General features: G+C 54.4%; 1 protein-coding gene across 2 annotated transcripts in view; it reads left to right on the plus strand.

Moving 5' to 3' along the window:
- Positions 1-23,912, plus strand: part of ADAM33 (ADAM metallopeptidase domain 33) — a 32,173-nt gene extending 8,261 nt beyond the window's left edge. The window contains exons 3-24 of one of the 2 annotated variants that reach the window (XR_013929654.1): positions 2,645-2,721; positions 6,229-6,304; positions 6,790-6,866; positions 7,456-7,642; positions 8,070-8,135; positions 8,250-8,321; positions 8,805-8,971; positions 9,077-9,161; positions 9,876-10,018; positions 12,312-12,489; positions 12,844-12,933; positions 13,290-13,485; positions 14,589-14,697; positions 15,246-15,450; positions 16,389-16,466; positions 17,594-17,702; positions 18,047-18,197; positions 18,839-18,929; positions 19,649-19,894; positions 20,196-20,359; positions 21,294-21,436; positions 22,726-23,912. Coding sequence is in view for 1 of the 2 variants with exons in the window: in XM_080396562.1 (XP_080252688.1) it covers positions 2,645-2,721; positions 6,229-6,304; positions 6,790-6,866; positions 7,456-7,642; positions 8,070-8,135; positions 8,250-8,321; positions 8,805-8,971; positions 9,077-9,161; positions 9,876-10,018; positions 12,312-12,489; positions 12,844-12,933; positions 13,290-13,485; positions 14,589-14,697; positions 15,246-15,450; positions 16,389-16,466; positions 17,594-17,702; positions 18,047-18,197; positions 18,839-18,929; positions 19,649-19,894; positions 20,196-20,359; positions 21,294-21,311; positions 22,726-22,774 (2,634 nt within the window). In the remaining variant the exon portion in view is untranslated. The remainder of the gene's footprint in view (positions 1-2,644; positions 2,722-6,228; positions 6,305-6,789; positions 6,867-7,455; positions 7,643-8,069; positions 8,136-8,249; positions 8,322-8,804; positions 8,972-9,076; positions 9,162-9,875; positions 10,019-12,311; positions 12,490-12,843; positions 12,934-13,289; positions 13,486-14,588; positions 14,698-15,245; positions 15,451-16,388; positions 16,467-17,593; positions 17,703-18,046; positions 18,198-18,838; positions 18,930-19,648; positions 19,895-20,195; positions 20,360-21,293; positions 21,437-22,725) is intronic. The other variant, XM_080396562.1, reaches the window with a different exon arrangement.
- Positions 23,913-25,375: the final 1,463 nt, after the last annotated feature.

Consider the following 25,375-nt stretch of genomic DNA (forward strand, 5'->3'; position numbering starts at 1 on the left):
CTGCTCCCCACTGCCTCTTCACTTGCTCTCAGGGGAAACTCTGAGGCACAGGGAAGGGGAGAGCTTGCGATGCATCACCTCGCAGGGGTCAGACGCAGATCCCATTAGCAGCGGTTTGTTTCCCAGCCTTTGGCAGCCTGGGAGACAGGACAGTGCTTGCACGGGGAGCTGTGAATGCTGGAATAACCCTGTACACACACGTGTCCCTTTAAGACGGCAGCTGGGAAAGAGCATTTTGCCAGTAAAGGCCCTTAAGTCGAGGCAGGGAGTAATTGCTGGGGAATTCAAAACCGGGAAGGAGCCGGCAGGGACTTGGGGAGGAGGAGGAGATGGGCTGCGGGGAGTGGGTGTTAGGGAGATCAGAGATGGGGAGAAATGGGCTTGAAAAAAGGGAGGGTGAGAAGGGGGAAAGAAGGGAAACAGCAAGAAAAATGTACAGACCATGTTTGGCCAGGGAGTGATGTTTGTATAAGATCATGTTCTAAAAATACAGCCATTTCCCACCATCACTGAAGGAGGGGAGCCCTCTGCCCTGGCTCTCTCCTCCCCACATCGCACAGGGCCCCTCGCTGGGAGCTGGGGGGCCATGGCCATGCCATGGCTGTGGCCGTACTGAGGGGGCTCGCCGGGAAGCAGCACGGCCTTGGGCTCAGTTTGCTTTGCTGTTATTATTATTTTTTTTTTTTTAAGTACTGTGTCTGGTCTCCTTTTTTGGAGCTGGGAATACAGTGCTGGAGGCATAGAGGGAGCTCAGCCGACCCGACTCCGTCACCATGTCCCCAGGCTGCTGCAGGCTGGGGTGACTGTCATCTCCTTGTCCTCGGGAAATGGGGCCATGAGGACTCAGGCCCGTGGGTCTCCTGGGGGCCAGAAGCACACCCCTGGCCAATTTGGGCAGCTTAATGGGGTGCCTCCATTGCTAGAGCTCTGTTTGGGGTGGACCTGCAGGAACACCCACCCTGGGAGCACACCCCCCCTGCCCTGGGGTGCAGCAGTGGTGGTACCCAGCTGCCCTGCACCCCAAAACACTTTGTCCCATGATGCTGCCCTTTACAAGCATGATGGTCCCTGAGAGGGTGGCCCTGGGGCTGCCAGGCTGGGGGTCCCCTGATCTCCCCAGTACCCAGGGCATGGGGTGGGGACTGGGTTGCATAAGGAGCAAAGCCTTGCTGGCCATCTCCATAGGGATAGAGGGGACAGCAGGATTTGACCTCTGTTTTAGCCCAAGCTGAGAATCACCCAACTTTACCCCCGCCCCGCTGCATTCCTAGTGATTGGCTGCAAAACCCCGTGATGCTAAGAGCAGCCAAAGCCAGAGCCTTGTGGGGATGGCTCCTTCCTCTCCCCTTTCCCTCCACAGCTGGGAAAACCTTGCCAGCTCACAGCCAGTGTACTGGGACCCCGCAGTGGATCCCAAGCGTAGGGGCGAGGGCTGGTAGCCCGCCAGGGTCCCTGCGTCTGTCATGGATGGGGAGGGACCAAGCGAGGGAGACGAGCCAGCCAGGCCATAAACAAGAGACAGGGTGATGCTTTTAATGTCCCCAGCGCTGGAGCCAGGGAAGGGATGTGGGGACATGGGAGGAGGGCAGTGCTTTTGGGCTCTAGTCCATCCTGTCACATGCAGACAAGCCATGCTGGTGTGAATCTCTGCACAGGGATCCCATTTAACACCCTCCAAAGTGAAGGAGTGAGTAAAACCACCGGCATCCTGGGGAAGCTGAGTCAATCATTTCCTTTCGCTGCCCCATGGTATTTTTAACAGTGCAGTTATCCGGTGCCTGGGTGGTTGCTATTTATTTCTTTACCTTGTAGGGGTGCACATAGGTAGCCTCTGCAGGGGATGAAGCCCTTTTCCCTGGCTCAGAAACTCTGGTGGGATGGAGCTGTGGTGGGATGGAGCGTGCAGAGACCCCACTCAGGATGCTTGTGGTGATAATCCCCATCCCATATCCCCTGTCTGTTCTCCCTTGCTGCCTTTCTTTGGGGAAGCTGCCAGCAGAGTTGGGATTTGCTGTCTCACCCCCATTCTTGTGGGCTGAATCTCAGCTCAAATTGTCTGTTACCCCCTGCTAGACTGGGAATTCCCAGGCAATCAAGCAGGAGGGTTTATTTCTTCCCTTCTGCGGGCTTGTGGCAGGGGATGGAGTAGGTGGAGCATGGAGGAGAGGCTGGGATGCACCCTGAGCTGGGGAGCAGAGGAAGGTGCTGGCGACCGGGATGGGCAGAGGAGATGGTGCCTGGTGGGAACAGCACAGTGTGCCCTGTGGTCTGTCACCATCTTGAATCGAGGGGACCGAGCTTCTGGGAGGTGAGAGCTGGTGTGTGTCTGTGTGGGTTGTCCCCTGCAGAGTGGCTGGGGATGCTTGGGGACATCCTGATCCTTGTGTCCCCACTCATGCCCGCTCCTGCCCAGGGGCATGCATGCTCTCCCTGCTCCCGTTGCATTTTGCAACTGACAAAGCGGCTCCTACTTTCCAAACAGGGACAGCGCTCAAAATCTATTGCACCCACTGTCCTCTGTGTTTCTAATGAAGCAGTAAGTCCTACAGTAACACAGGCAGGCAGCAGGATGGGCCGGCACCTGGCTGGCAGCATCCTGGGCTCTGTCTTTTCTAACCTAGCCCCTTCTTTGCTTCCTCCATAGGTGCTGGCACCTGCCCGGGCAAAGGTGGCCGTCATGGCTGAGGGCAGAGAGCTCATCCTGGTGCTGGAGAGGAACCAGTAAGTGTCGGGGCTGGGGCTGGGGAAGGGGCATTGGATATCCATGGTCCCACCTGGAGCAACAGCATCCTGGCTGCCCTGTCTTGACTCTCCTGCCCGCAGGGGAAGGGATGGCCCGGTGTGGCTTCCTGTCGGCTGCAGCTGATGCAGCAGTTTGGGCTGAAATGCTCTTTTTCCCACTGCCCACACCCATGTTGTGCAAGAAACAGCCTTGGCTCGATGCTGTGGTGCAGGACCCAGCACGGGCGAGGGTGGTGTGAGGTGCTCAGGGGATGGAGATGTGCCAGGCAGAGGGTCAGCGGGACTGGGGGCTCTTGGGCTGCCACACTGCTGGCAGCGCTGATCCTGTGAGGTCTTTGGGGGTATCTTGTGGTGGGCAATGCCAACTGCTGGCAGTGATTTGGAAACCTCTGCTGCTCTTCTGCTGGACTGGTTTTGGGGTTGTGGCAGCCTGGCACTGTTCCTGGTGACCTCGCCATGCAGCCTTGCTCAACTCTTTCTGGGTTTCTTCTTTGGTTCAGCTCGGATGCAGGTGCCAGCAGCATCTGTCCCCTGTGACGCTCACCCAGCCTGCCATCTCCTTGTGCCAGGGCTGGAGCAAGGAGAGCAATCATCTCCATCTTCCTGCCCTGCTCTCCTTGCCCTTCTTCCCAAGAGCTGTGGCACTTGTCCCTTTGCGGGTTTGGGTCCCTCCTGGTGCCAGGCAGCCCCATGGTGGAGCAGGTCAGAAAGCTGATCTCTGCAGGACGGGCTTCTGCTTCTACTTCTGCTTCTCGCCGGCAGCTGTGGGAGGCTTGTGCCTGGCAGAACCCTCTTCCTGCTGCTGTTTGGGTATGAAAGCAGCCACAACGGTGTCCCCCAAACTGCCCTGCCAGGCAGCAGGGAGCTGCTTGGTGTGTGCAAGGAGAACTGGGGGGGTTCCCATGCACATTGTGTTTTAGGACTGTGGGCACTGCAGGGGTTGGTAGTGGGACTTGAAAGCTCATGTGCAGAGCTTAGCCTTGTTCCTAGCTGCTGCACCAGCCCTGGAGATGTCTGTACATCTTCTCATGACTCTAATTCTGGCTTGGTATCACTTTGCAATGCTGAAGGGATGCGTGTGGCCAGGAGGAGTAAAGAGCATCCCTGGTGGCTGTGCTGCCTCTAGCAGGACTGGAGGAGCGTGGGGTGCTGCAGGATGCTGAGCTCTGGATGAGGGCACAGTGAAACAGGTGAGGGGCTTGGTGGCAGCAAAAGGGAGCTGAGCACCCAGGACCATCCCATGGCATCCAGGACCATCCATGATACCCAGGATCATTCATGGCACCCAGGACTGTCCCTGACACTCAGGGCTGTTTGGTGGCACCCAGGACTTTCCATGACATCAAAGAGCATCCATAGCACATAGGACCATCCATGACACCCAAGACAGTTCTTGGCACTCATGATAGTCCATGGCACTCAGGATCATCCATATGACACTCAAGATAATGTCTGGTATCCAAGAGCATCTGTGGCACCCAGGACCGTCCATGGTACCCAAGGCAGTCCATAGCACCCAAGAGCATCTATAACAATGGGGACCATCCATGGCACCCAAGGCAGTCCATATGGCTCCCAAGCTCCACAGCACCCAAGACATCCAAGACTGGCTGTGCCTAGTGAGGTGTCTGCTGGGGAGACCAGTGCAGCCCAGGCCATCTAAACTGCTGTCTTGTGCCAGCTGACAGGGCTACCGTAGCCCTGCTAGCTCATGGGTCAGTAAGGCCATGCTAGACCTCAAATATTTTTTCTTCTGGTACTGGGAGGCATGGTTGGCCTCCAAAACCATCCTTTGTGGTGTTCTCCAACAAGGCCTCTTGTGCTGGAGAAGACACCTTGCTCTTCCTTCCCCAGGGCTCCTGGTCCTTGGCCTGCCCTGGAGAGGACATTCCAGTGGTCTGAGCCATTCTGGGACTAGCTGTGACCCTGGATGGGACTTGCTGTGTCCCCGGTTGGGAGATGAGCTCAACCTCCCCAGTTCTCCAGTTCCCCAGGCATGACATGGAGGCTTTTGATTCTCTACTGTCCTCAGCCGACCTGTCCCCATCCCTGTCTTCATCCTGCATAGGACCTTGTGCTTGCCAGGCTGCCCGCTGGTCCCTTTCCAGGAACAGGGCTGAGCTCCTGTCTCCTTCCTCTGCTGTAACTGGAGTTACTGGTGCCAGGCACCCACTCACAGGCAGACTGGGAAGCCAGGAACGTGCCCACAGTGACATTTTTGCACCAAACTAGTTGCAAAATAGAAACCAAGAGGCGGGAGGGCTATTCTGGGGCTGGCTGCTTGGTTTATTTTCTTACTGCAGAATAAAACTTCTGGGACAGAGCCAAACCCCATGAATTGAGGGCCAAACTGTCAGTGGGGGCAAACCCAGCCCTGCTTTGTCTTTCTCTGGATGGCTGAGACACCTACGTGCATGCTGCCCTGCCCATGGGGGACCTGCCATCTCCACAGTGGCTGCAAGCTCACAGTGGGATGCCCATCACCGTGGCATCTGGGCAAGGTTGAGCAGATTTGAGCAGCGTGGGAAACCCCCATCCTCTTCTCTTCTCTTCCACCATCCGTGGGGTCATTTCAGTTTAAGTCCCCCACGTCTGCTCCCCAGCAACCCCAGCCCCATTCACTCACTGGCTGTGAGCTCAGCTCTAGCTCTTCCCCACGGCAGGACGCAATTCGTCAGCGTGGGATGGGACTGTGTCACAGACAGCCCTGGGACCGGCCACGGTGGGAGACCGGCGGCAGCTGGGTGGAAGCAGAGGCACATGGGGTGAAGGCAGGGGGGGTGCAGGCTTTGCTAAAAGCAGCCTGAGGTTTCTCACGATCAGTTCAGTTTTTTGGGGGGACCCCCTGCTTTGCTGCTGGGGTGTTGGGTTGGGAGCGTCACCCTAGATGTGCTGTGAGTGAGGTGAAGTGACATGCCCAGGGCTAAAGGGGGTGACTGTGTCGGAGACACCAAACATCCCAATGTCTTCACCTGGATCCTGAGTATGGGGTTGACCCTTTCTTCTCCCAGCAGGATGCTTCCCCCTGGGGACTTTGGGAGTCCCAAGAGGGGTTTGGTCCCTATGGAGAAGCTGTTACCCTGCCTGGCTGCTCATCCTTGGTGGTGGCAAGGTAGTCTCACCATGCCTGAGTCCTCTGGCAGGGGATGGTTGGGCAGCTGGACTCCCCCCATGCAGGTCCCCCATCCCAGACCAGCAGGACCCCAAAGCAGTATGGGCAGCTCCTTCCTTGCTGAGATGCAAGGGGGCACATTGGACTGTCCCCACTGGCCACAGGCACCTGGTTGAGGGCCAGACCTGATGCAGCGGTGATGACCCTGTTGCCAGCTCCGCTACCTGAAGGTCTGCAAGGGGGGCTGAAGGGGGACCACATGGATAGCTCAACTCCGCTTGGGTGCACGGGTCTGGGCACAGAGACTTGTTGTGTCCCTGTGATGGGATGCCCAGAGCAGCTTGGGGGTCCTCACCCCTCTCCTCTCTCCGCAGGTTGCTTGCACCAGGCTACACCGAGACGCACTACACCACGGATGGGCAGCCTGTGACAGTGTCCCCCAACCACACGGTGGGTGCCGGGGCATGGGCGTAGCTCATCTCTGTTTTTCAGGGTGCCTCGGCACTTGGGATGAAGCCAAAGCCCCACCAGGCTGGGTCAGGGTGTTTTCACTGGCAGCATCCCCGGCGCCTGTCGCAGGAGGAATGCAGCAGCACGCGGCTCCTGTATCTCTTGGCTGTGATACAGCACCTCAGGAAATAAACACACGCAGCGCTGGGCTTGAGCAGCCCTGGCGCTCCCCAACGTCCACCCACCGGCCATTTGTCACCCTTCCAGCACACTGAGCCAGGCGTGGGGTTGTCTGTGTCCTGGGCTGAACTGCCGGAGCCAGAAGCCTCCTGGCTTCATCCCTCCCATTCCCCGGTGCAGAGGGACACAGCTTGCCTGGCTGGGAAATGCAAAATGAGTGGTTTTTTGGGGTGAGCATGTGGGGTTTGTTGCCGCCCAGCCCTGCGTGGTGGTTTCTAATGGAGGTTTCCATCACCTTTCTCCAGGACCACTGCTACTACCACGGGCACGTCCGGGGCTATGGAGGCTCCTGGGTTGTCCTCAGCACCTGCTTGGGAATACGGTATGGAGACGTGCAGGGCAGGGGACGGGGTTGTGGGGCTGATGAAGAGGGGGATGGATGTGGCTGCCCCCTTCCTCCCTGCAGGGACCCCCTCTGGGGACCCCCCAGAGGAGCACTGATAGTCCTGCAAGACCAGCTCTAGGTGCTTCACAGGGCTGATTTTTCCATCACTCCCCTCCCATCCTTCACCCAACCCCGGGGGTAGGGGGGGGGGGGGGCGGGGGCGGGGGGTGGGGAGGGCAGTGGTCCAGCCGTTCTTCTGGCAACATGAACTGCCTTCAAGAAAATTTGTCTCTGGTGGTGACAAGAGCCCTCACCATGCAGCAGGTACCCCAGAGCTGAGCTTCTCCTTGCCGCAACCTCCAGCTGCCACCCCACGTTCATGTGGTCTGACTGGCATGGAGCTTTTAATGCTAAGGATGTAATAGCTCATAGGGCTGCACTGGCAGAGACATCCACCTCTTGATGTTGCCCCCACCCCGGGTATGGACCAAGCTGAGGTGCAGTGAGTTTGTGGGGTCTCGTAGGGGCTGGGGGAGCCAGAGTTAAAGTACCACAGGAGCCATCGGGGGCTGCTCTCCATTGCCAGGGGCCTGATAGTGCTGAGCAGCAACACCAGCTACTACCTGAAACCCCTGGGGACCCCCGAGCCGGGCCACCACCTCATCCACCGAGCAGAGCACTTGCCCATCAGAGGAGGGACCTGCGGCCATGACAATGATTTTGGGAGCACCATCGCTGACATTGCTCAGCTCTTCCAGCCGGTGTACCACCGGGTAAATCCATCCTGGGGTCCTTTGCTTGCAGAGGGCTGGGAGTGGGGCTGTCTGCACCCCAGCTAAATGCCTGCAGCTTGTGGCGGAGTGCCTGTCACCCTGGCATCTGGGCAGGGTTGCGCAGGCAGATGGGACGTGAAGGGTCTGCATGGGCAGTTTACATAGTTTGAGTTTGGACAGGAGGACCTCAAAGGAAGGGTGTGTGGGTTGGGTGCTGGTGCTGCATCATATGGTGTGGGACATGATGTGAGGAGATACTGGGAATTGCACTGTAGCCACTCAAATTTTCCTTGTCGCCTTGTGCCTCAGTTTCCCCTCTCTGCTGTCCTTCCTGAGCAAGCTCTCTGGTGTCTGGGAAGCCTGAGATGCCCAGAGCCATGGGCTGCCTGCTTCTTCACTTCTCTGAGCCTTGCTGTCTGTCTTGCAGGCGAAGAGAGATGCCTGGAGGACCATGAAGTACATGGAGCTCTTCATTGTTGCTGATCACACACTGGTGAGTGCCGTGGGGGGACAGAAACTTGGTCCCCTGCTGCAAAGCTGTGACATCTCTCTGTCTCCCTCCCTGCTTTTCCTCCCGTGACCCTTCCCCATCCCTGTCTCTCTGCAGTACAGGAACCAGAACCTCAACCTGGGCCACACCAAGCAGCGCATTGTGGAGATTGCAAACTACGTGGACAAGGTAACAGCTGGTGAGAGGGACCTACTGGTCCTTGTGACCACCTCCATCATTCCCAGTGCATGTGAGAACACCTGAGCTTGGGGCCAGCCTGGTGGTGGCTCTTAGGGACTGTCCCCATGTCACTAGGGCTATGAGTTCAGATGACAGATGTGAGCATGTTATGGAAAATGTTTTGCCACCCATCAGCTGAGCTACAGCAGCCAAACATATGCCGGCTCTTGCCCTGCTGTGGCGATGGGCATCAATCCTTGACACAAGAAGGGACAAGTTTAGGTGTTTCCAGCTAATGGATGGCATTGTGCCACCCTGACTGGCTCCTGTGTCCACAACCTGTGTCTGTAGAGTTCATGCCTGCAGGTGACGTTGGGTCACCCAGCTGGAGGGAAAGCATGGAGACCCACCAGCTGAAATACTGTGGCAGGGATGGAGGATGCACAGCAAATGCCACTCCCTGTCCCCTCCATCCCTGTCCCCTCCCTGCAGTTTTACAGGTCTCTGAACATCAAGGTGGCCCTGATTGGCCTGGAAGTGTGGACGGAACGGGATCAGTGTGCCGTGACCAGTGACGCCAATGCCACGCTCTGGTCCTTCCTGCAGTGGAAGAAGGCGCTGAGGTCACGCAAGAAGCATGACAATGCCCAGCTGCTGACGTAAGCATCCTTACAGACCTCAGGGCAGGGGGGTCCCAGCTTGGACTGGGGTCTCCAAACCACCCCTGGGGTGCTAATTGCCCCTCCATTCTCCTTTGTGGTCAGAGGGAAGACATTCAGGGGCACAACCATCGGCATGGCCCCATTGGAGGGGATGTGCAGCGTGGATAACTCCGGAGGCGTCAGTGTGGTAAGAGGGGCGTGGGGGTCTCCACTGCTTCTCCCAGTCTGAGGGACCCCATCACCACCTTGTCTTGCTGGGGTTCTTCATGGGCTTGGAGGACCAGCTGTCCAGGGTTGGTCCTGGGATGCAGCCTGAAAGCAAATGATGATGCTAATAGCTCCTTAACCCCCTCAGGTGTTGGCCAAGTACTAAGGAGGCTGAGAAAGGTTTAAAGGTCCCACCCCATGTACACCCCCAGCTTGCAGCTAGCAATAGCGTTGGGATCTCCTGTGTTGCTTCTGCCCCTCATACTAAATAACCCTGGTTTGTTCCTTGCTTATGCTCTCTTGTTTTGTAGGGTCATCTCTTCCCTGGATAACTCTCCTCCTCCTCCTGATGGGGTGATGGTGGCTCTGGTGACCTGTGATCCCTAGGCAGGGTGGTGGTGTGGGGCACCAAGTTTTCTGGTTTTTAGGATGCGCCTTCCAAGGCCCCAGGTTTTCAGCAGATGGCTCCAGCAAAACCCTTCCCAATGGTCCCATGCAGGACTTCTAGGAGACCAAACCTCACTTCTGCCATGAATCCTTCTCCATCCCTCTCTCTGTCCCTCCCACGGGATCCAGTTGCAATCCCCAGGGATGTTGCGGTCCCTCCATCATGCCAACCCCATTCCCTGCTGCAGGATCACCCCTCTCCATCGCTTCTGGCTGCTGTGCTGACACATCCCCTGTCCCTCTGCAGGACCACTCAGAGCAGCCCATTGGAGCAGCTGCCACTATGGCCCACGAAATCGGCCACAATTTTGGCATGAGCCACGACAGCACGGGCTGCTGCGTGGAGGCCACCCCGGAGCAAGGTGGCTGTGTCATGGCAGCGGCCACCGGGTAAGTGGTGGTGGGGATGGGATAGAATTATAGAATCATAGAATCATTTAAGTTGAAAAAAACCTTAAAAGGCCCCTAAGCCCCCTGGCAAGTTGCAGATGCTGTTGCAGCTGGGTGGAGTGGCAAGGGAGTCCTGTCCTGCAAGGCACCACTGGGGGTGCAGTGCCCTCTTGCAAAGGAGGACCCAGCTGGTTGCCCTCCTCTCCTTTTGCCCTGCACACCCCAATTCCCTGGAGCAAGCACATCCCAGTGCCCAGGAGCAGGCAGGGATGGTGGTCTCTGAGGGGTAGCAGCCCCCATCCCAAAAGAGCTAGGGATGGAAGCAATCTGATGTTGTCTGCTTGACACATGACAAGAACCCAAGGCATTGTCCTGTGCTAGCCCACACTTCAGCACCATGAATTTTTCTTTGTTGTAAGGCCGGAGGGTCCAGGGGTGCCCAGTCCCCAGTCATGTTGGCAGGGACTCCAGGCATTGCAGGGCTGCAGGTAGTGTGCTCACATCCCTCATCCCAATCCCGCTAAATCTGGATGCGGGATGCTCCAGAGTGACAGTCATTAGCTTTCATGCTCTCCAGAGTCCATCTGGGGTTTGTTTTCCTTTGCTTTTACCCTTTCATTCAGCCCAAAACTGCTTGAAACTCAGCTGGTTGGTGCCACTGTCCTTTTGAAAATCCTCCTGTTAGGTTTTCCAGCTCCCAACAATACAGTCACCCCAGATTACCCTGTACTGCAGGAAAGCAGCTGCTTATTCCTCTTTGTTTGAACCCACCCACTCTTCCAATTAATAAAAACAGTCAAAACCCACAATGTGGTTTCGGGGTGTCTCCAGGCTACTTTCTTGTGGCTCTTGGGGCTGGCAGACTGTGGTGCTGATGCCAGGGGGTTTAGGCTCTGCCTAGGTGGATTGTGGCAGGGAAAAGCACCAGCTTTCCAGAACGAGGCAGTTGTACACTTGTTTAGTTATCCAGCTGATCACTGTCCTGCACCCACCCACTGGAGCTGGATGCACTGGTGCAAAGCAGTAGCAGGTGCTCTAACTCAGTTGTGCCCCTGCTCACCCCTGCCAGCAAAACTCTCTGAGCTGACATCCCTTGTGACATTTCCTCCTTCTTATTTTTGCTGAAATATTTTTTTCCCCACATGGGCAGAAAACACATTTTTGACTGCCTTCATCCTGTCCTTATTTGCATGTTCATGTACCAGCTTATTGGGTGTATTTACTTGCCCACCATCCCATAACTTGCATGGACTTACAGCTTTCCCTACAGCTCAAGAGATTACACCCAGACTTCAAAAATACTTTTAGAAGAAGCCCTCTGTATCATTTTGGAAATGAGTTGGCCTAATATGAAATGAAACTTTTTTTCAGCGATAAGAGGAAGTGAAACCAGCACTGAAATGGAGCGCGGTGCACAGCTCTTACTCTCTGCTTCCTCCTTCTTAGCACATCACACAAAAACCCCCGCAAATTTGTGCAAAATTACCAAAGAACCATGCTCAGAGCTGCTCTAGAAAATCACTGTTTCTCTTCAGCTCCTTATGAAAAAGGCCAGTTGGGCTGTTAGAGTAATGACCTTACATGTTGTAGGCTCTTTTTTTTTTATATTTTTTTTTCTTTTGCTGCTCAGGTGTTGTAAATGATTTAATATGGGATTTTTTGGTAATTCTTTTCCATATTTATTTAATTTTTTAAATGATTTTTCTCCATCTCAGCCTCAGAGGCATTTAAATAGCCCCGAGCGGGTATTTTCCATCAGCGGTTGAGTGATAACAGGCACATATTTAGCAGCCAACCTCAGCAGATAGTCACTGCACATGTGGAGAGCTGCCTTGCGGTTAGGACGAGGGTGTCTGCTGTGTCCCAGGTGGAAGGGACCGAGGCACAGAGGGGACACCTACACCAGCATCAAGCTGACAGAGCCTGCAGGCACAGGTGCTCCCTGGGCTTTGAGGTTCAGATTATGGGGGTCTCCAATCTCCAAAAGGTTTCTTGCTGGAGGGTTGATGCTCTGAGGGTGGCGTATAGCAGCTCTGCTTGTCCACCCCATCGCATTCTGGAGAATATTTGGGTTCAGTGTGGTGTCCCTTTGTTGTCAGTCTGGTGCTCAGCCATGCGAGTTGGAGTGGGAGATATTCATGGTCTTGATGCATCTGGCCGATGGTGGCTTCTGCTCTTGGATGTGTTTGTGCCAGTTTGCCCTGTCCTTATTTCCCAGTTCTGACTGTTTTTCCACCTTCTCCTGGTCCCAATCACCCTGGTTCCTGTCCCTCCCCATCTAACCCTTGTGCAGGCACCCCTTTCCTCGTGTGTTCAGCTCCTGCAGCAAGAGGCAGCTGGAGAACTACTTCCAGAAGGGAGGTGGCATGTGTCTCTTCAACCTGCCTGACACCAAGGACCTGGTGGTGGGACGGAAATGTGGCAATGGCTTTCTGGAGGAAGGAGAAGACTGTGACTGTGGGGAGGTGGAGGTATGGTGCTGGGTCCCGCATTGCTTTCCTGCAGGGGCTTTTGCAGCTCAGCTCAGGTGCTGGGTGGCAGGATGTGGAGAGGGGTATTTCCAAGGGAAAGAGGTTTGCTGGTCACCACAGGGACTCCATCCCAAGGGCTCTTCCTGGTCCCACCTTCCTAAATTCATTAAACCTGGGTCCTGGCTTTCTTCTTGACTTTGCCCTAGAGTGCTCAGGTCTTCCTCATACCCCGTGTGCCTCAGTTTCCCCGTTGGCAAAAAGAGAAGAGTGATGCTGTGCTGGGTGGAGAAGGCAACAGTAGGGAAGGGACGGAGTTACTGACCTTCGTGGTGTCTGCTGCTTCTCCCCACGCAGGAATGCACCAACCCGTGCTGCAATGCGCACAACTGCACACTGAAGGAGGGAGCCCAGTGTGCCCACGGTGACTGCTGCCAGAACTGCAAGGTAAGCCACGCTCTGTGCCCCCCACCATGCCCACCTGCCCATCCATGGGCTGAGCAGGGAGATATGGCCCCCACCATTCCCGTGAGACTCATGTGCTGCATGTCCATAAGGTCAACCGCCCTCCCTGCGCCAAATGAGGAGTGTTATGTGTAAACTTGTGTCCGCAGCAGTCTCTGCTGGCTGCTTTATGGCTGGGGTCCAGGAATGTGGTTTTATACCCTGACAGCCCCCATATAGACTCACACGGGTCACACTAGATGGTTTATGGCCCAAGCTGTGCCAGGAGGCAGCAGCAATCCCAGCTCGGCCCCTTTGCTGTTACTTAGTGCTGATATTTCTCTCTCCTCCTGTCACAGCTAAAGGTGGCTGGGACGATCTGCAGGGAAGCAGCGGGATCCTGTGACCTCCCTGAGTACTGCACAGGCGCCTCACCCTACTGCCCAGCCAACGTGTACCTCCTGGATGGCTCGTCCTGCGCCTACGGCGAGGCTTACTGCAACAACGGCATGTGCATGACCCACCACCAGCAGTGCGTCCAGCTCTGGGGACCAGGTGAGTCCCACCAGTCCCAGCCCCGCATCCTTGCCACCTCTCTGCAGAGCAGGAGCCATGGTGGGTCTCAGCACTGTGCCTGCATGTGGGGTCCCCATGCCCCCTGCCCATGGGGCTGCAGGGTAGCGGATGGAGGGGTTGTGCTGTCCCCGTCCAGGGTTGGGATCTGCATCCACGGGGCTGGGGGTGCTGTGCATGGACACTCACAGGTGTCTGGTCCTTCGCTATGCCCGTTTACCCTCTGCCTATGGTCCCCGTGCTGCCGACAGCCCATACACTACGTACAGCCCCCATGCTGCGTATGACTTCATATGCTGCAGGTGACCTCCATGCTGTCCTGCAGCACATAATGGCTTCAGCACTGCATACAGCGCGTGTGCTGCACGGACTGTATATGGCTTCCTCACTTCAGTTAGCCCGTATCCTCTATATGGCCCCCGCATTGCCTATGGGCCTTATGTGGTATACAGTACATAGGTGATATGGATCATAAGGCGTACGTGGCCAGATGTTTCGTATGGTTGCTACACACTTCATATATACATATATATACACTTTACGTGGCTGCAGACTGCCTAGAGCCCCCATGCTGCATATGGCCCATAGCTCATACGCTCTATACGTCCATCTGCTGTGTATGGCCCCCAGCTGCGTACAACCCCATGCTGCATGGGACCTCCCCACTACATAAGGCCACGTGCAGCCACACGCTTCACCCTGCCCCTGTGTGCACTACGGTCCCCACACCCACACTCCCAACACCCTGCTGGCTGCTTCCACCCCGTACAGGGCACATAGGGCCCCACTTGCACAGCAGTGCTGCCGCCCCCAGGGCCAGCACCTGTGGGTGCCCCTCGGAGAGCTGCAGCAGGCACAGGGGGGAATCCTCCCCCACGATCAAAATCCTCTGCGTGGCCCCAGAGAAAAGGGAATTTCATCCTTCTTGTGCTGTTCTTGGCCCCCCCACGCGCAGCAGCAGCTCTCTGGGAGAATTTCCCATGGTGTTTTCTCCATGAGCATCCAGCTGCTGCTCCTGGTTTTGGTATTTCTCCCTGCTGGCTGCTGTCTCCACCCCATGCGGGACCTTTCCTTTTCCTCCGCAGGTGCCTGGCCAGCCCCAGATGCCTGTTTCCAGGATGTGAACATGGCTGGCAACACCTACGGCAACTGTGGCAAAGACAGCCAAGGGCGCTATGTGAAATGTGACAAGAGGTGGGTGCAGCTCTGGCACCCATGGGTGCCCCACTTCCTCCTTCCACATGTGCAGCCCCCCCACTGCCCACCCCTGCCAAGAGGTCCTACCTCAACCTCCTGGCATCACCCCTTGGGCCAGCTTCATTTTGGACCTGCAGAAGTCACCAGGTCCTTCCTGAGCTGAGTCCCCATCATTGCTGGGAGGCAGTCCCACCATGGATGCAGCCTGAAAGGAAAGGCTTTTTTTTTTTTTTTTTCCTGAAGGGAAAAAAACCAGCAGGAGGTGCTGTTTAGGGAGTGTGTGCTCTCCACTATTCCCAGTTAGACCAGGAATGTTAGAGGGACCCACCCAGCTTCTTTCCTCCAGCATTTCTTTGTGCTGTCAGTGATTTAGCGAAGTCTTTTCTGAACCTGCTGAGCCTCTCCCATCACAACCTAACATGGCCATAAATTCAGAGGGAGATGAGCCAGCAGGCGGCGGGGCAGGGGCTGATGGGGCAGGGAGGGTGAGGTGGCCGGCGGTACCCACATCTCCTGCTCTCAGCTCGGCTGTGCCCCGCTCCTAGGGATGCTATGTGTGGCAAGATCCAGTGCCAAAGTTCAGCTAAGAAGCCCCAGGGGACCAACACTGTCTCCATCGACACCACCATCCGCTTCAACGGGCGAGAGGTGAAGTGCCGAGGCACCTACATGTACACCGCGAAGGATGATGAGGAAGATCTCTCTGACCCTGGGCTGGTGATGACTGGGACAAAATGTGGAGATGGGATGGTGAGTACCTCTTCCTAGGACTGGGGTTTCCTGCAGGAGATCATCTCCTTGGCTCTTATCCCACCTCCAATGTGGACATTGGTTCTTCTCTGCATTGCAGCTGGGCCATGGGATGTGGTTTCCTCCACACTTGCAGGCATTGCCCTGGTGACATCTCAACTGGGGCATTTCTAGACATCATCAGATGTTTGTGTGTAGGCCACCACATTCTTCTCTCTGGTCTCCATGCTTCTTTACTGATTTAATGCATAGTGGAGCAACCCCCACAAGAATTGCATGCCCCAGGACTTGATGGATGAGGCTTCCTCCTATGAATAAATTGTTTCCCAGGGGAAAGCTGTGTTAGGAGTCAAGATGACAGATCCAAACAGATGCTGCTAGCTGAGCATTAGTCCCTGCATCTCCAAGCACTTTACAGAGGGTTAGTTCAGCTGAGAAAGGGCAGAAGACTGATAGACAACACGGTAGCCGGGATGCACGCCAGCGCTGGCTGTGGAGATGTGGCCGTTACTATTCGGCATTTTAATCGTGAAATTGTCATCCCAGTTTGGGATGGAAGGCCAAAATGTTGACATTTTCATGAGAAAGGATGGCTGGTCTTAAAATCCAGTGTCGTTTTTTTTGGCTTGGTGCCTGTGTTTTAGGGCCAGATGGGAAATGCCTTCTCTGGGAGCTGCAAGGTGGGTTGTCAGGGGAGGGGGTGGTGGGGGTGGCTGGTCTCTGCTGAGCCGTCCCGGATGGGGGAATGGCAGAGGTTTCCTGGGATGTACTGAAAATTGGAGTGAAATGCATTTTCCTGGAACAATACAATTTAACCAACCGGCATTTTCCAACGGACAACATCCTTCCAGAGGACTCCCATCTGTGAAGCCAGAAGATCACTGTCCCCCCCTCTCTTGGGTCTTTCTCTAACCTCAGCTTTCTTGGCTCCCTCTCAGGTTTGCAAAGATCGCCGGTGCCAGAATGCCTCCCTTTTTGAGCTGGAAAAGTGTGTTTCCCGGTGCAACGGCCATGGGGTGAGTTACTGCCTGAGACCTACAGCAGGCTTCTGAGATGAACCAACACAGGCTGCCCAGAGCAGCTGTGGATGCCCCATCCCTGGCAGTGTCCCAGGCCAGGCTGGACGGGGCTTGAAGCAGCCTGGGCTGGTGGGAGGGGAGGTGTCCCTGCTTATGGCAGCGGGGTGGAACTGGAAGATCTTTAAGATCCCTTCCAACCCAAACATTCTGTGATTCTATGATTCTATGAGCGCAGATTCTCAAGCAAATCCAAGTGTCTCCCACAGGGATGAGTCTTGCAACACAGTGGGCATCTGCTTTTCATAACTATCTCATGCATCAGCTATGGGTGAGACTGAGCTCAGATCTTTGCTCACCCATGTCCAGCTTAGAGGAAGAAGATCATTCATGATGCAAGGACCATCTGCAAAATTTGGATCAGGGTCTAATTTAAACTGGAGAATGTTTAGTGCTCAGAGCAGGTGCCTGTTCCCTCTGAGAACAAAACAAGAGTGAGAAAGACAACTGGGACTGCAAAAAGGCAGGGAAATAGTTCAGCAAATAGAAAGAGCTGCTATTGTCCAAAGCTTAAAGGCTACAAAGATGTGACCTCTGCAGACCGCAGGGCTTTGTCAGATAAGGCAACAACAAACTGCTGTAGAAAATCATTGCTGGGTTATGTAGAGAAATGTGATAGGCGAAACACCCAAATTTACCCTTCCATTCCGCTCAGCATCATCAAGGCTTTTGGTTTGGGTTCTCTGCTTCAGAAATGCTATGGTTTAATGGGAAAGACCCTGAGGGCAAAATGTTTACCAAACTTCTGGCTTAGCACAAAGTATTAAGGGCACCAGGCTTGTCTAGTCCAGTGGTGTGAAAACTGAGGGTGTGAGATACCTGTGTTCAGGTTTTCTGCAAAGAGCAGGGAAATAAAAGTATCAGCAAGAAAGTGTCTCTGTACACTGCAATCACAGATTTGAGGGCAACACAGGCACGATCCAAGTGATGTTCAAGGGGTGAATATTGGCAGGGGTTAAGCTCCTTCACCCTGAACTCCTGCCATTGGCCGTCTGCTCTTACCCCCACGTACAGACCATCATTTCCATACCTCCCTGTGGTCTCCAACCCTCCTTCTCTCTCTACAGGTGTGCAACAGCAACAAGAACTGCCACTGCGATGCTGGCTGGGCTCCCCCCTACTGCGAGAAGCCGGGCTTGGGTGGCAGCGTGGACAGTGGCCCTGTGCAGCGCGATAGTGAGTCACGACTTCTTGTCTGGTGCCTTATGAGGCTGGTGGGGCTGGAGCGATGCCACGGGAGGGGGACATGGGGTGGTAAAGGTGCTGACAGCTCTGCTCCCAGATGTGCTGTGCTGGGTCCCTTCAGGAAGGCTCACAGCCTGTGCCCAGCTCTGGTTGCTTGGTAGCCACCTGTTTTTATCAGAGGCCACCGGATGGTCCTGCTTCCTTTTTGGAGGTGTGATCAGCGATGATGTCTCTGGTCTGGGTGGCTGGGAATGGGTAGATGGGACTCCATCGAGTGAAGCTGGAGGCTGCTGGCTCTCCCAGCCCCACGCTCATCTTTGTGCTTTCCCTGCCAGATCATGAGGCCATCTTAATAACACTTCTGCTCATCTTCCTGCTCTTGCTCCCCGCCCTGATGATGATCATCTACTTTTGGTACCGTCGGGAGAACTCACTCCTGAATAAATGGATAAAGGAGATGAGGAGGAGGGGCCAGGAGACATATAGGTGCGTGATGGCTCCTAAATCCTTTCTCTTTTGAGGACCCAGTGAGACTCTGAAACCTTCTTTTCTTGCCACTGGCAGCATCCAGCCTGGTAGGAATGGTTGTGGGGGAGCTGGTAATACACAGGGTCTGTTTCAAACTGGTATGACACCTGGTCTGAGATATGAAGAACAATCTGGGAAAATTGGAGGCACTCAGCTCTTCCCAGAGCAGAGGACAGGAATGGGCCTCTGGATGAGACAATCCCAGAGAATGATGACAAAGGTGATCTGGTACCAAGAAGCTTTCTCACCATCTGCTCCTAGCAGGCTGCAAGAACTAGAAGGGGTCTGAAGGAGCACTGAATGTAGATATTCTTATAGTTTCCCCTCCCAATACAGGTACAGACACACACGCACCTCAGAGCCTCTGCAATAATTTGAGAACCTTCCCCCCGCCCCGCCCCCCAACCAACCTCCTTCATTACCTTCATTATCTCAAGACAGTCTTCTCATCCCTGCTCATGCAGCACTGCAAGACTGTCTGTTAACAATCTGTTAACAGAGATAGGATCTCCCCGATGTGCAGCATTTTGGGAGGCAGCTGTTGCAGAAATGGTTGCTTTATTTTACCATCTGTGATTGATGTTTGTGATCCTGGGCAGGAGCAAACCCATCAGTCGGAAGTCAACCAGTGGCCATCCCAAAGCTGCTTTCACCTTGCGGAACATTTCCACCTCCAGCCATAGTAATAAAGTAAGTAATAACTCACCTTCCAGGTTTGCTTCCCTCCCTAGGACGTGGTATGTGTGGGCGATCACACCTACCTCTAGCAACCGGGCAAGCAACTGGTGTTTCGTGCCAGTTTTGCATTGTGTCTACACTGTGAGCCCGTGCTTAGTAGTAGACATCCCTCCTAAAAGTGAGTCTGATGAGCTCTGCCTGCTCAAAAACAGCCCAGGGATTGCCAGGAGCCTCCACTGGGAAACTGCCCAGCACCATGGCAAAGCTTAGCAGGGGCTGTGCAGCCCGCCGATGACTTTGTCCTGGGTCTCTGAGGAGGCAGATGCTTCTGCTGCTGGTTGTGTCAGCTCTGGTGACCTTGGGATGGGTAAGCCCAGGGCTCAATTCAGGAAGAATTTAGGTTTTTTGAACAATGGCCACAGTGCCTGAGAGCAGGGCAAAACAGATGATGCCTCCTGTCTGGTGGAAATCTGGGATGGATTTACCAGAGCTGACCCTGCTCCGGATCTCCTGAGGCCAGCACCTTTCTCATCCCTGTGTACTCTCATATGTTAGTGAGGAGCAAACTTGTTCAGCTTTTGGGTGGGATGGTAAAAGTGGAGTGGAATAAATACCCAGTGCTCCTCCTGCAGCTCCCTAGCACCCAGACCTTGAGGGGACATCTGTTTTCAGCACCCAGGAAAACACACCTAAGGATTTTCTCCATACTTCTGCTTTTCTCATCCCTGCAGGCAACACGGGCTGCATTCCCCCCCAAACCCAGCACACACCAGCCCGGCTCTCAGCCTGTCAACGTTGTCCACCCTCTTCGCCCGGCTCCCCACTCCGTCCCTCCTCGCCCGAGAGACCCCAAGCCTGCCAGGCCACCTCCGCCGGTCAGCAAATCGCCTATGGTCCCCACCAAAACAGTTGTCTCCCAGGTTAAGCTGCCGCCTCCTAAGAAACCTCTTCCCTGCAGCCCCGTGAGGACCCCACTGGTGAGCTTTGCTGGCTGGCTGTACCTTCCTTCCAGACTCATAGAAATTCCCTCTTTTTTTGGCTGCCTGTGGCTCTTTTGGGTTGCGGACTATTAAGAAGCTGTCATGCCACCCGAAGAGATGGATGTCTTGTAATGATGAACAAAGCTCATTAGAAAATGAGAATATTTTAAGTTGTTTGGGTGGTGGTGTTACATGCTTTGAAGCATGTCAGCTCTGCAGCAGTGGAGGGAGGTTTGCTGGAGGTCGTTAGATGCTCCTCTGAGGATGTTGTCTTTCCCCATACACTTTGTGATCCTAGATTGTCCCAAAGCACCAGCCCCCTCGTCGGCCTCTGCCTGGAAGTCCTCTTCTGACCAAAGAGCTGCCTCCTGCACATGGACAGACCCTGCTGGTCATGGTCCCTCCTACCAACTTCAAGGTGTCGGGTACAAGTGCTGTCAGCCACTCCGCAAGGCCATTAAAGTAAGTTGAGAGAGGAGTTGAGCTATCTCCCACCCCTGCTGGGGTCCTACACATGGACACAGTGGGGGCTCTTAAGGGTTACGTTGGGGTGGGACAACCCAAATGTCGTTGTGGCGTGTAGTGGTCTGCCTCTTGTGGTGTCTTCACTGTGTCAGGGGTTTCTCCTGCTACTCTTATACAGCTGGTGTGTACAGGCCAGGCTGCTGAGGAGCAGGATGCTCTGGGGTGTTCTGTGCTCTGGGGTGTGCTGGTCTGTGCACGCTGTTGGAGCTACAGACTTCAAAGCCTACCAGCTTCAGGGTAACTGGCCTGTAGGGCATGGTGGATCTTTGATATGGGGCATTTGGGAGCAGCAGCAAAAGGTAGGAAGAAAATCAGAAGACATCCCAAATTCTGCTACCTGGGGAGCAACTACAAACAAAGTGTTTTTCCAGATGGGGCTGCTACGTGCATAAACATTCCTGTGCCTGTGCTCCTTCCTGCATGGGGCAGGAGAAAAGGCTGTCCACCCAAGCAAGATGCTTGCAGGTGCCCAGGGTCAGCAGCCATGCCTCTACTTGGCAAGACCCTGTGGGGTTTGGCCAAGGTTGGCCAACAGTGATGAGTGTTAGGGCTTTGGGTCTTGCAAGGTCTTGGTGGGTTAAGGGAGATGCTATCCTTTGGGGGTGCATGTGGCCTCCCATCCCAGAGCATGGAGGGCTGTCAAGCACTGGAACAGGCTGCCCAGAGAGGCAGTGTAGCTGTGGTGCTTGGGCACATGGTTTAGTCGTGGCCTTGGCAGTGCTGGGTTAACGGTTGGACTGGCTGATCTTAAAGGTCTTTTCCAACCCAAATGATTCTATGATTCTGTGGAGGGAGCTGTTGGTGTTCTGCTGGGGAACAGTGGAGTGAAGGGATGGAGACTGATGCTCTCTTTCATCTTTTCTCCCTGCAGGCCGATGCCACCTCAAAGGTGAGTCACAGATGACACCATGCAGGACCATGGGGACTGCTTGTGGGGGGATGGCCTTTGGTTAAGCACTGAGCTGGGAACCAGGAGACTGGGGATTAAACATCTTCCTTCCCAGGGGCTCCTAGGTGAGCAGGACATAGCTCCTCCGGGTACCCCAGCAACAGCAGGGCTGGGGCACCTGTGTCCAGGGGAATGGAGGGTGTGGGTTTTCCAGTTCAGAGCTAGGAGATTAAGTCCAAGTCCTTTACAGTATCACTGGCACTTTCAGCTGTTGCTATACTGCTAAATCCTCTGGATACAGTTCAGTGGATCCTCAAGGGATCGCGCGTGCGTCTGCTGCTGCTGTCTAGTCTTGTGGACTGTATCCAGCCGTGGAGGGAAGGCACCGTGCTGGACTGAAGGTGGCCCTCACCCCCAGGCAGTCTGCTTTGCTAATTCCTGCTTTGACCCTCTGTCCGGGTTTTGGCTGGGATAGAGTTAATTTTCGTCTTGGTGGCTAGTGCAAATCCCACACCAAATCCAAAACACAGCACTTCACTAGCCACCAAGACGAAAATTAACTCTATCCCAGCCAAAACCAAGACACCCTCTTACACTGTTTTAGTTTCTTATGCCTTTGTAGTTGCCACCACAAAGGGGCTGAACAGGTCCCAAAATTTCTCAGTAAAACGCAGTCCCTATAGCTCATCTCTTCTAGTAGAGAGAAAGGCCTGTTCTGTGGTCCCAAAAGAGAAAGATTTGGTGCATCCTGGCAGCTGAACTCACCTTCCTTCCCCAGTCACTGTAGTTTTGTCCTTGCTGCCCACTGAGAGGAGTCCCTGGCCATCCTCTCTTGAAATGGTGCCCATGTCAGAAAGTGTATGCTGGCAGGGCCAGACTTGTGCCAAGGAGCACGACGTGCTCCTGTCTTGGCCCGTATTTGTTACCTGGCACCACCAGCATGCTAGAAGAATGCATGGGAACCACTGTCCTTCCTGGATGGGTGAGGTGGGACATTTCATGAATTCCCAGGTTGCACTATAAGGTCCATATCAGGTTAGTTGCTTTGGTGATGTCTTATGATGAATCACCATGGCTGTTTTTGGGAAGCCAAGAGCAGTAACCCCTTGGGGGGTACCTCACTCCCACAGCTAGCTGGTGGGCTCCCAGTTCTCACTGCTGGTAGCTGCTCAGTGTCACCATATGCTTTGGTGGACCCTGGGTCCTATCAGGGTTTTGAGGGTATGCCAAAGGAAAGCACCTCCAAGTGATACAGTTTGGGGTTGTATCTTTGAGAGAAGACATGGGTGACCATTACAGTCCCAGGTCCCCTTGGGTCCCAGGCGCAGCAGCTGGTGGCAGGATGGTTGTGGTGGAGGTGGTGGATGCTTGGTCTCTGCACTCAAACAAGTGGTCTCCTTTCTTCTCCCTCTAGGCCAATCCCAGCCATCAAAGTCCAGTCAACCTCCCTCTTGAAGAAGTGACAAAGCAAGGACACCTTAAGCCCATCCTTCCTGAGCTGGCTCTCCTGATTTGCACTGCTGCTGGCGACAGGGGTCTTTTATTCCTTTCTTGTTTTATTTGTCTTTTGATACCAGAGGACTATTTTTATAAGACAGAATATGTATTCAGCACAAAAACTGCAGTGGTGGTGGGAGGAGAGGGGAAATTGGTACTATGATGTCACAAAGGGCTAGGGTGGGTTGGCGGTGGGGTTACCACTATGCAGACCCCACCACAGCTCATGGCATCGCTTCCTGGCCAATTTACCCTCCAGCTTTAGTTTCTTCTTGACATTGCACATGGGCTGGGGTGGGATCACTTGGGGTCAAATGAGCATCCAACACTGATGAACAATGCTGATGACAGTGGCAGCAAAAGCCGTGTAATATCCTTCTAGCTACCTCCTCCTTCTCCTCCAGGCCTGGTGAGACCCCACCACCACCCATTGCCACCAGAGTTCAGTGCTGGGCATTGTCTCGGGGGAGACATTTGCCATGAGAGAAATATGGTTTCCAGTTTGGACTGTGCCATACAGTACTGGGACATTTCCATCAAGGATCCAAGTTCTCAGGCTCCTCCTGGCCTCCTGCCTGATTGCACAAGAAAAAGCCAGTGGCAGTCCTGGAGGCGTACCTGGAAGGAGACGCTGTCTGGGAAATGGTTTAATGTCTGAAGTGCTGATGGCAGCTGGTTACCAGGGTGCTTTCAAGGGGCTCAAAAGCCCCCCCTAAACACTGCGTGTTCCCTGCTCATGGGGCAAGCCCAGCAGTGGCTCTGTGAGCTGCTAACACTCTGTTGTCCAAAGGGGAAAGGAGCCACGACCCGGGAACAAGAGCAGGAAGACCTCCTGCCTGTGTCATTGGCTTGCCCAAAGGCCTTGGCCAAGCCATTGCGTTTCTCTGTGCCTCAGTTCCCCCCATCTTTAAAATGGGGGGAGGGGGGTAATACCTACCTCACAGGGGTGTTGTGAGGTTTAACAAACTGATGTCTTGAAAGGGCTTTACAATCCTCAGACGAAAGGTGCTGTTGACCTGCACAGTATTATACGGTGCCACTTTCCTATGACTTGATACGCGGCTCTGTCAGGGTCTGAAACAAGAACAAAGGCTTTGTACAGTCCCCTGGCTCCTCTGGCTCTTTTTTTGCTACGTTCCCTGAGCCTTTAGACACCAAGGTCTCCAGGCCACCTGGTGCAAATAGATCCCTGGATCCCCTTCTGTTAGCCCTTAAACCTCGGATCATTTGTCCTAACTGTGTGCGACATGTCAACTACCCTGGGGTAGGTCCCCGATGTGTTTAACCAATGTAAAAGCTGTTCATGATGTAGGCTCCAGGACAACCCTCAGGAAGCTGTTCTGGTGTTTCATTATCCCCAGTGTTACAAAATGAGCTGCTAATTGCAGGCTGTGGTTAAGGCCACCCTAACCTACGCTGTCCTTACTCTCTCATGACCAGGCTTTGTTTCAAAGTTTCTGATCATGGATGTGCGTCTTCCCTGAAGCATCTCTTTCTTGGTTGGTGGATATCCAGGTGGGATCCCAGGATCCAGGATCTCCTCTTACTTTGATAACAAGTCACAAAATCACAGTCGTTTAAGTTGAAAGAGGCCGAGACCTCTTGAGATCATCCCCAGATGGCCTCCAGAGGACAGGATAAGTGAGCTGGGCCCTGAAACTTCCCAAGGTCCCATTCTTTTTAGTGGTCTCCCAAGGATGGTCAGACTTGAGGAAGAGCCTACAGAGTTTCTGGAGAGGGGAAACCCTGCTCTCGGCTTGCTCCCTCTCTTCTACTGCCCAGTACAGGTGTTAGCATAGGGTTAAACAGTTGGAGAGGGTTTGGAGAAGTTGCTGCAATGATGAAGTCATTGGAAAAAACTTTTCCCAATGAGTTGGACCGTTTAGCTTAATGACAAAGTGAGGGATGGTAGTGCTGCAGTCAAACACCTTACTGTGAGACCAGCAACTGAATGATCACATCAAGCTGTTGCAATCTCCCTGGGCTTGGATTCTTGCCTATTAATGTCACCTACCTGGCCATCATGCTCCCTTTTGTCTCCTCCCGTTGGCCAATGGGGAGAGATGGGGAGCTGACCCTCTGCAGCTACCCAAACTTCACCAGCAGCGCACAGCTAGGGCGTGCACGTTCGGGGGCTAAACTTGAGCTATTCAGGCTGGAAGGGAATTTGTAGAAACCCCCATTCCTGATCTCAGGGATTCTGCAAAGATGTATAGGGTGTAGGGCCCTGCTCAGCAGCACAATAAGTAGTCAAAGATACTTTTACTCTTCTCAGAGACCTTTTCTCTGCCTGGGAGATGTCCTTGCATGCACCAGTGGATTTTTCTTGAGGCAGAGTGGCTGTGCCATGTTGCAGAAAGACCCACCACATCCCTTTTCCAAAGGCAGAGCAGCAGTGCTGAGAACAGCCCTTCCAGTCCACATGTCCAACCCAACCCAACTACTCTGCCCTTGAGCTGCAAGCTGGCTCCCTGAGAGGATCATAATTTCGGGGTGATTCACGATGGTCTGTTTGCTGGCTTTGTCTAACCTGAGATAGTCCCAGGGAGTGCAGATGGTTGATGTTC

This window comes from Falco punctatus (genome assembly GCF_963210335.1).
Source record: "Falco punctatus genome assembly, chromosome: 1".
In the NCBI taxonomy this organism is placed as follows: domain Eukaryota; kingdom Metazoa; phylum Chordata; class Aves; order Falconiformes; family Falconidae; genus Falco; species Falco punctatus.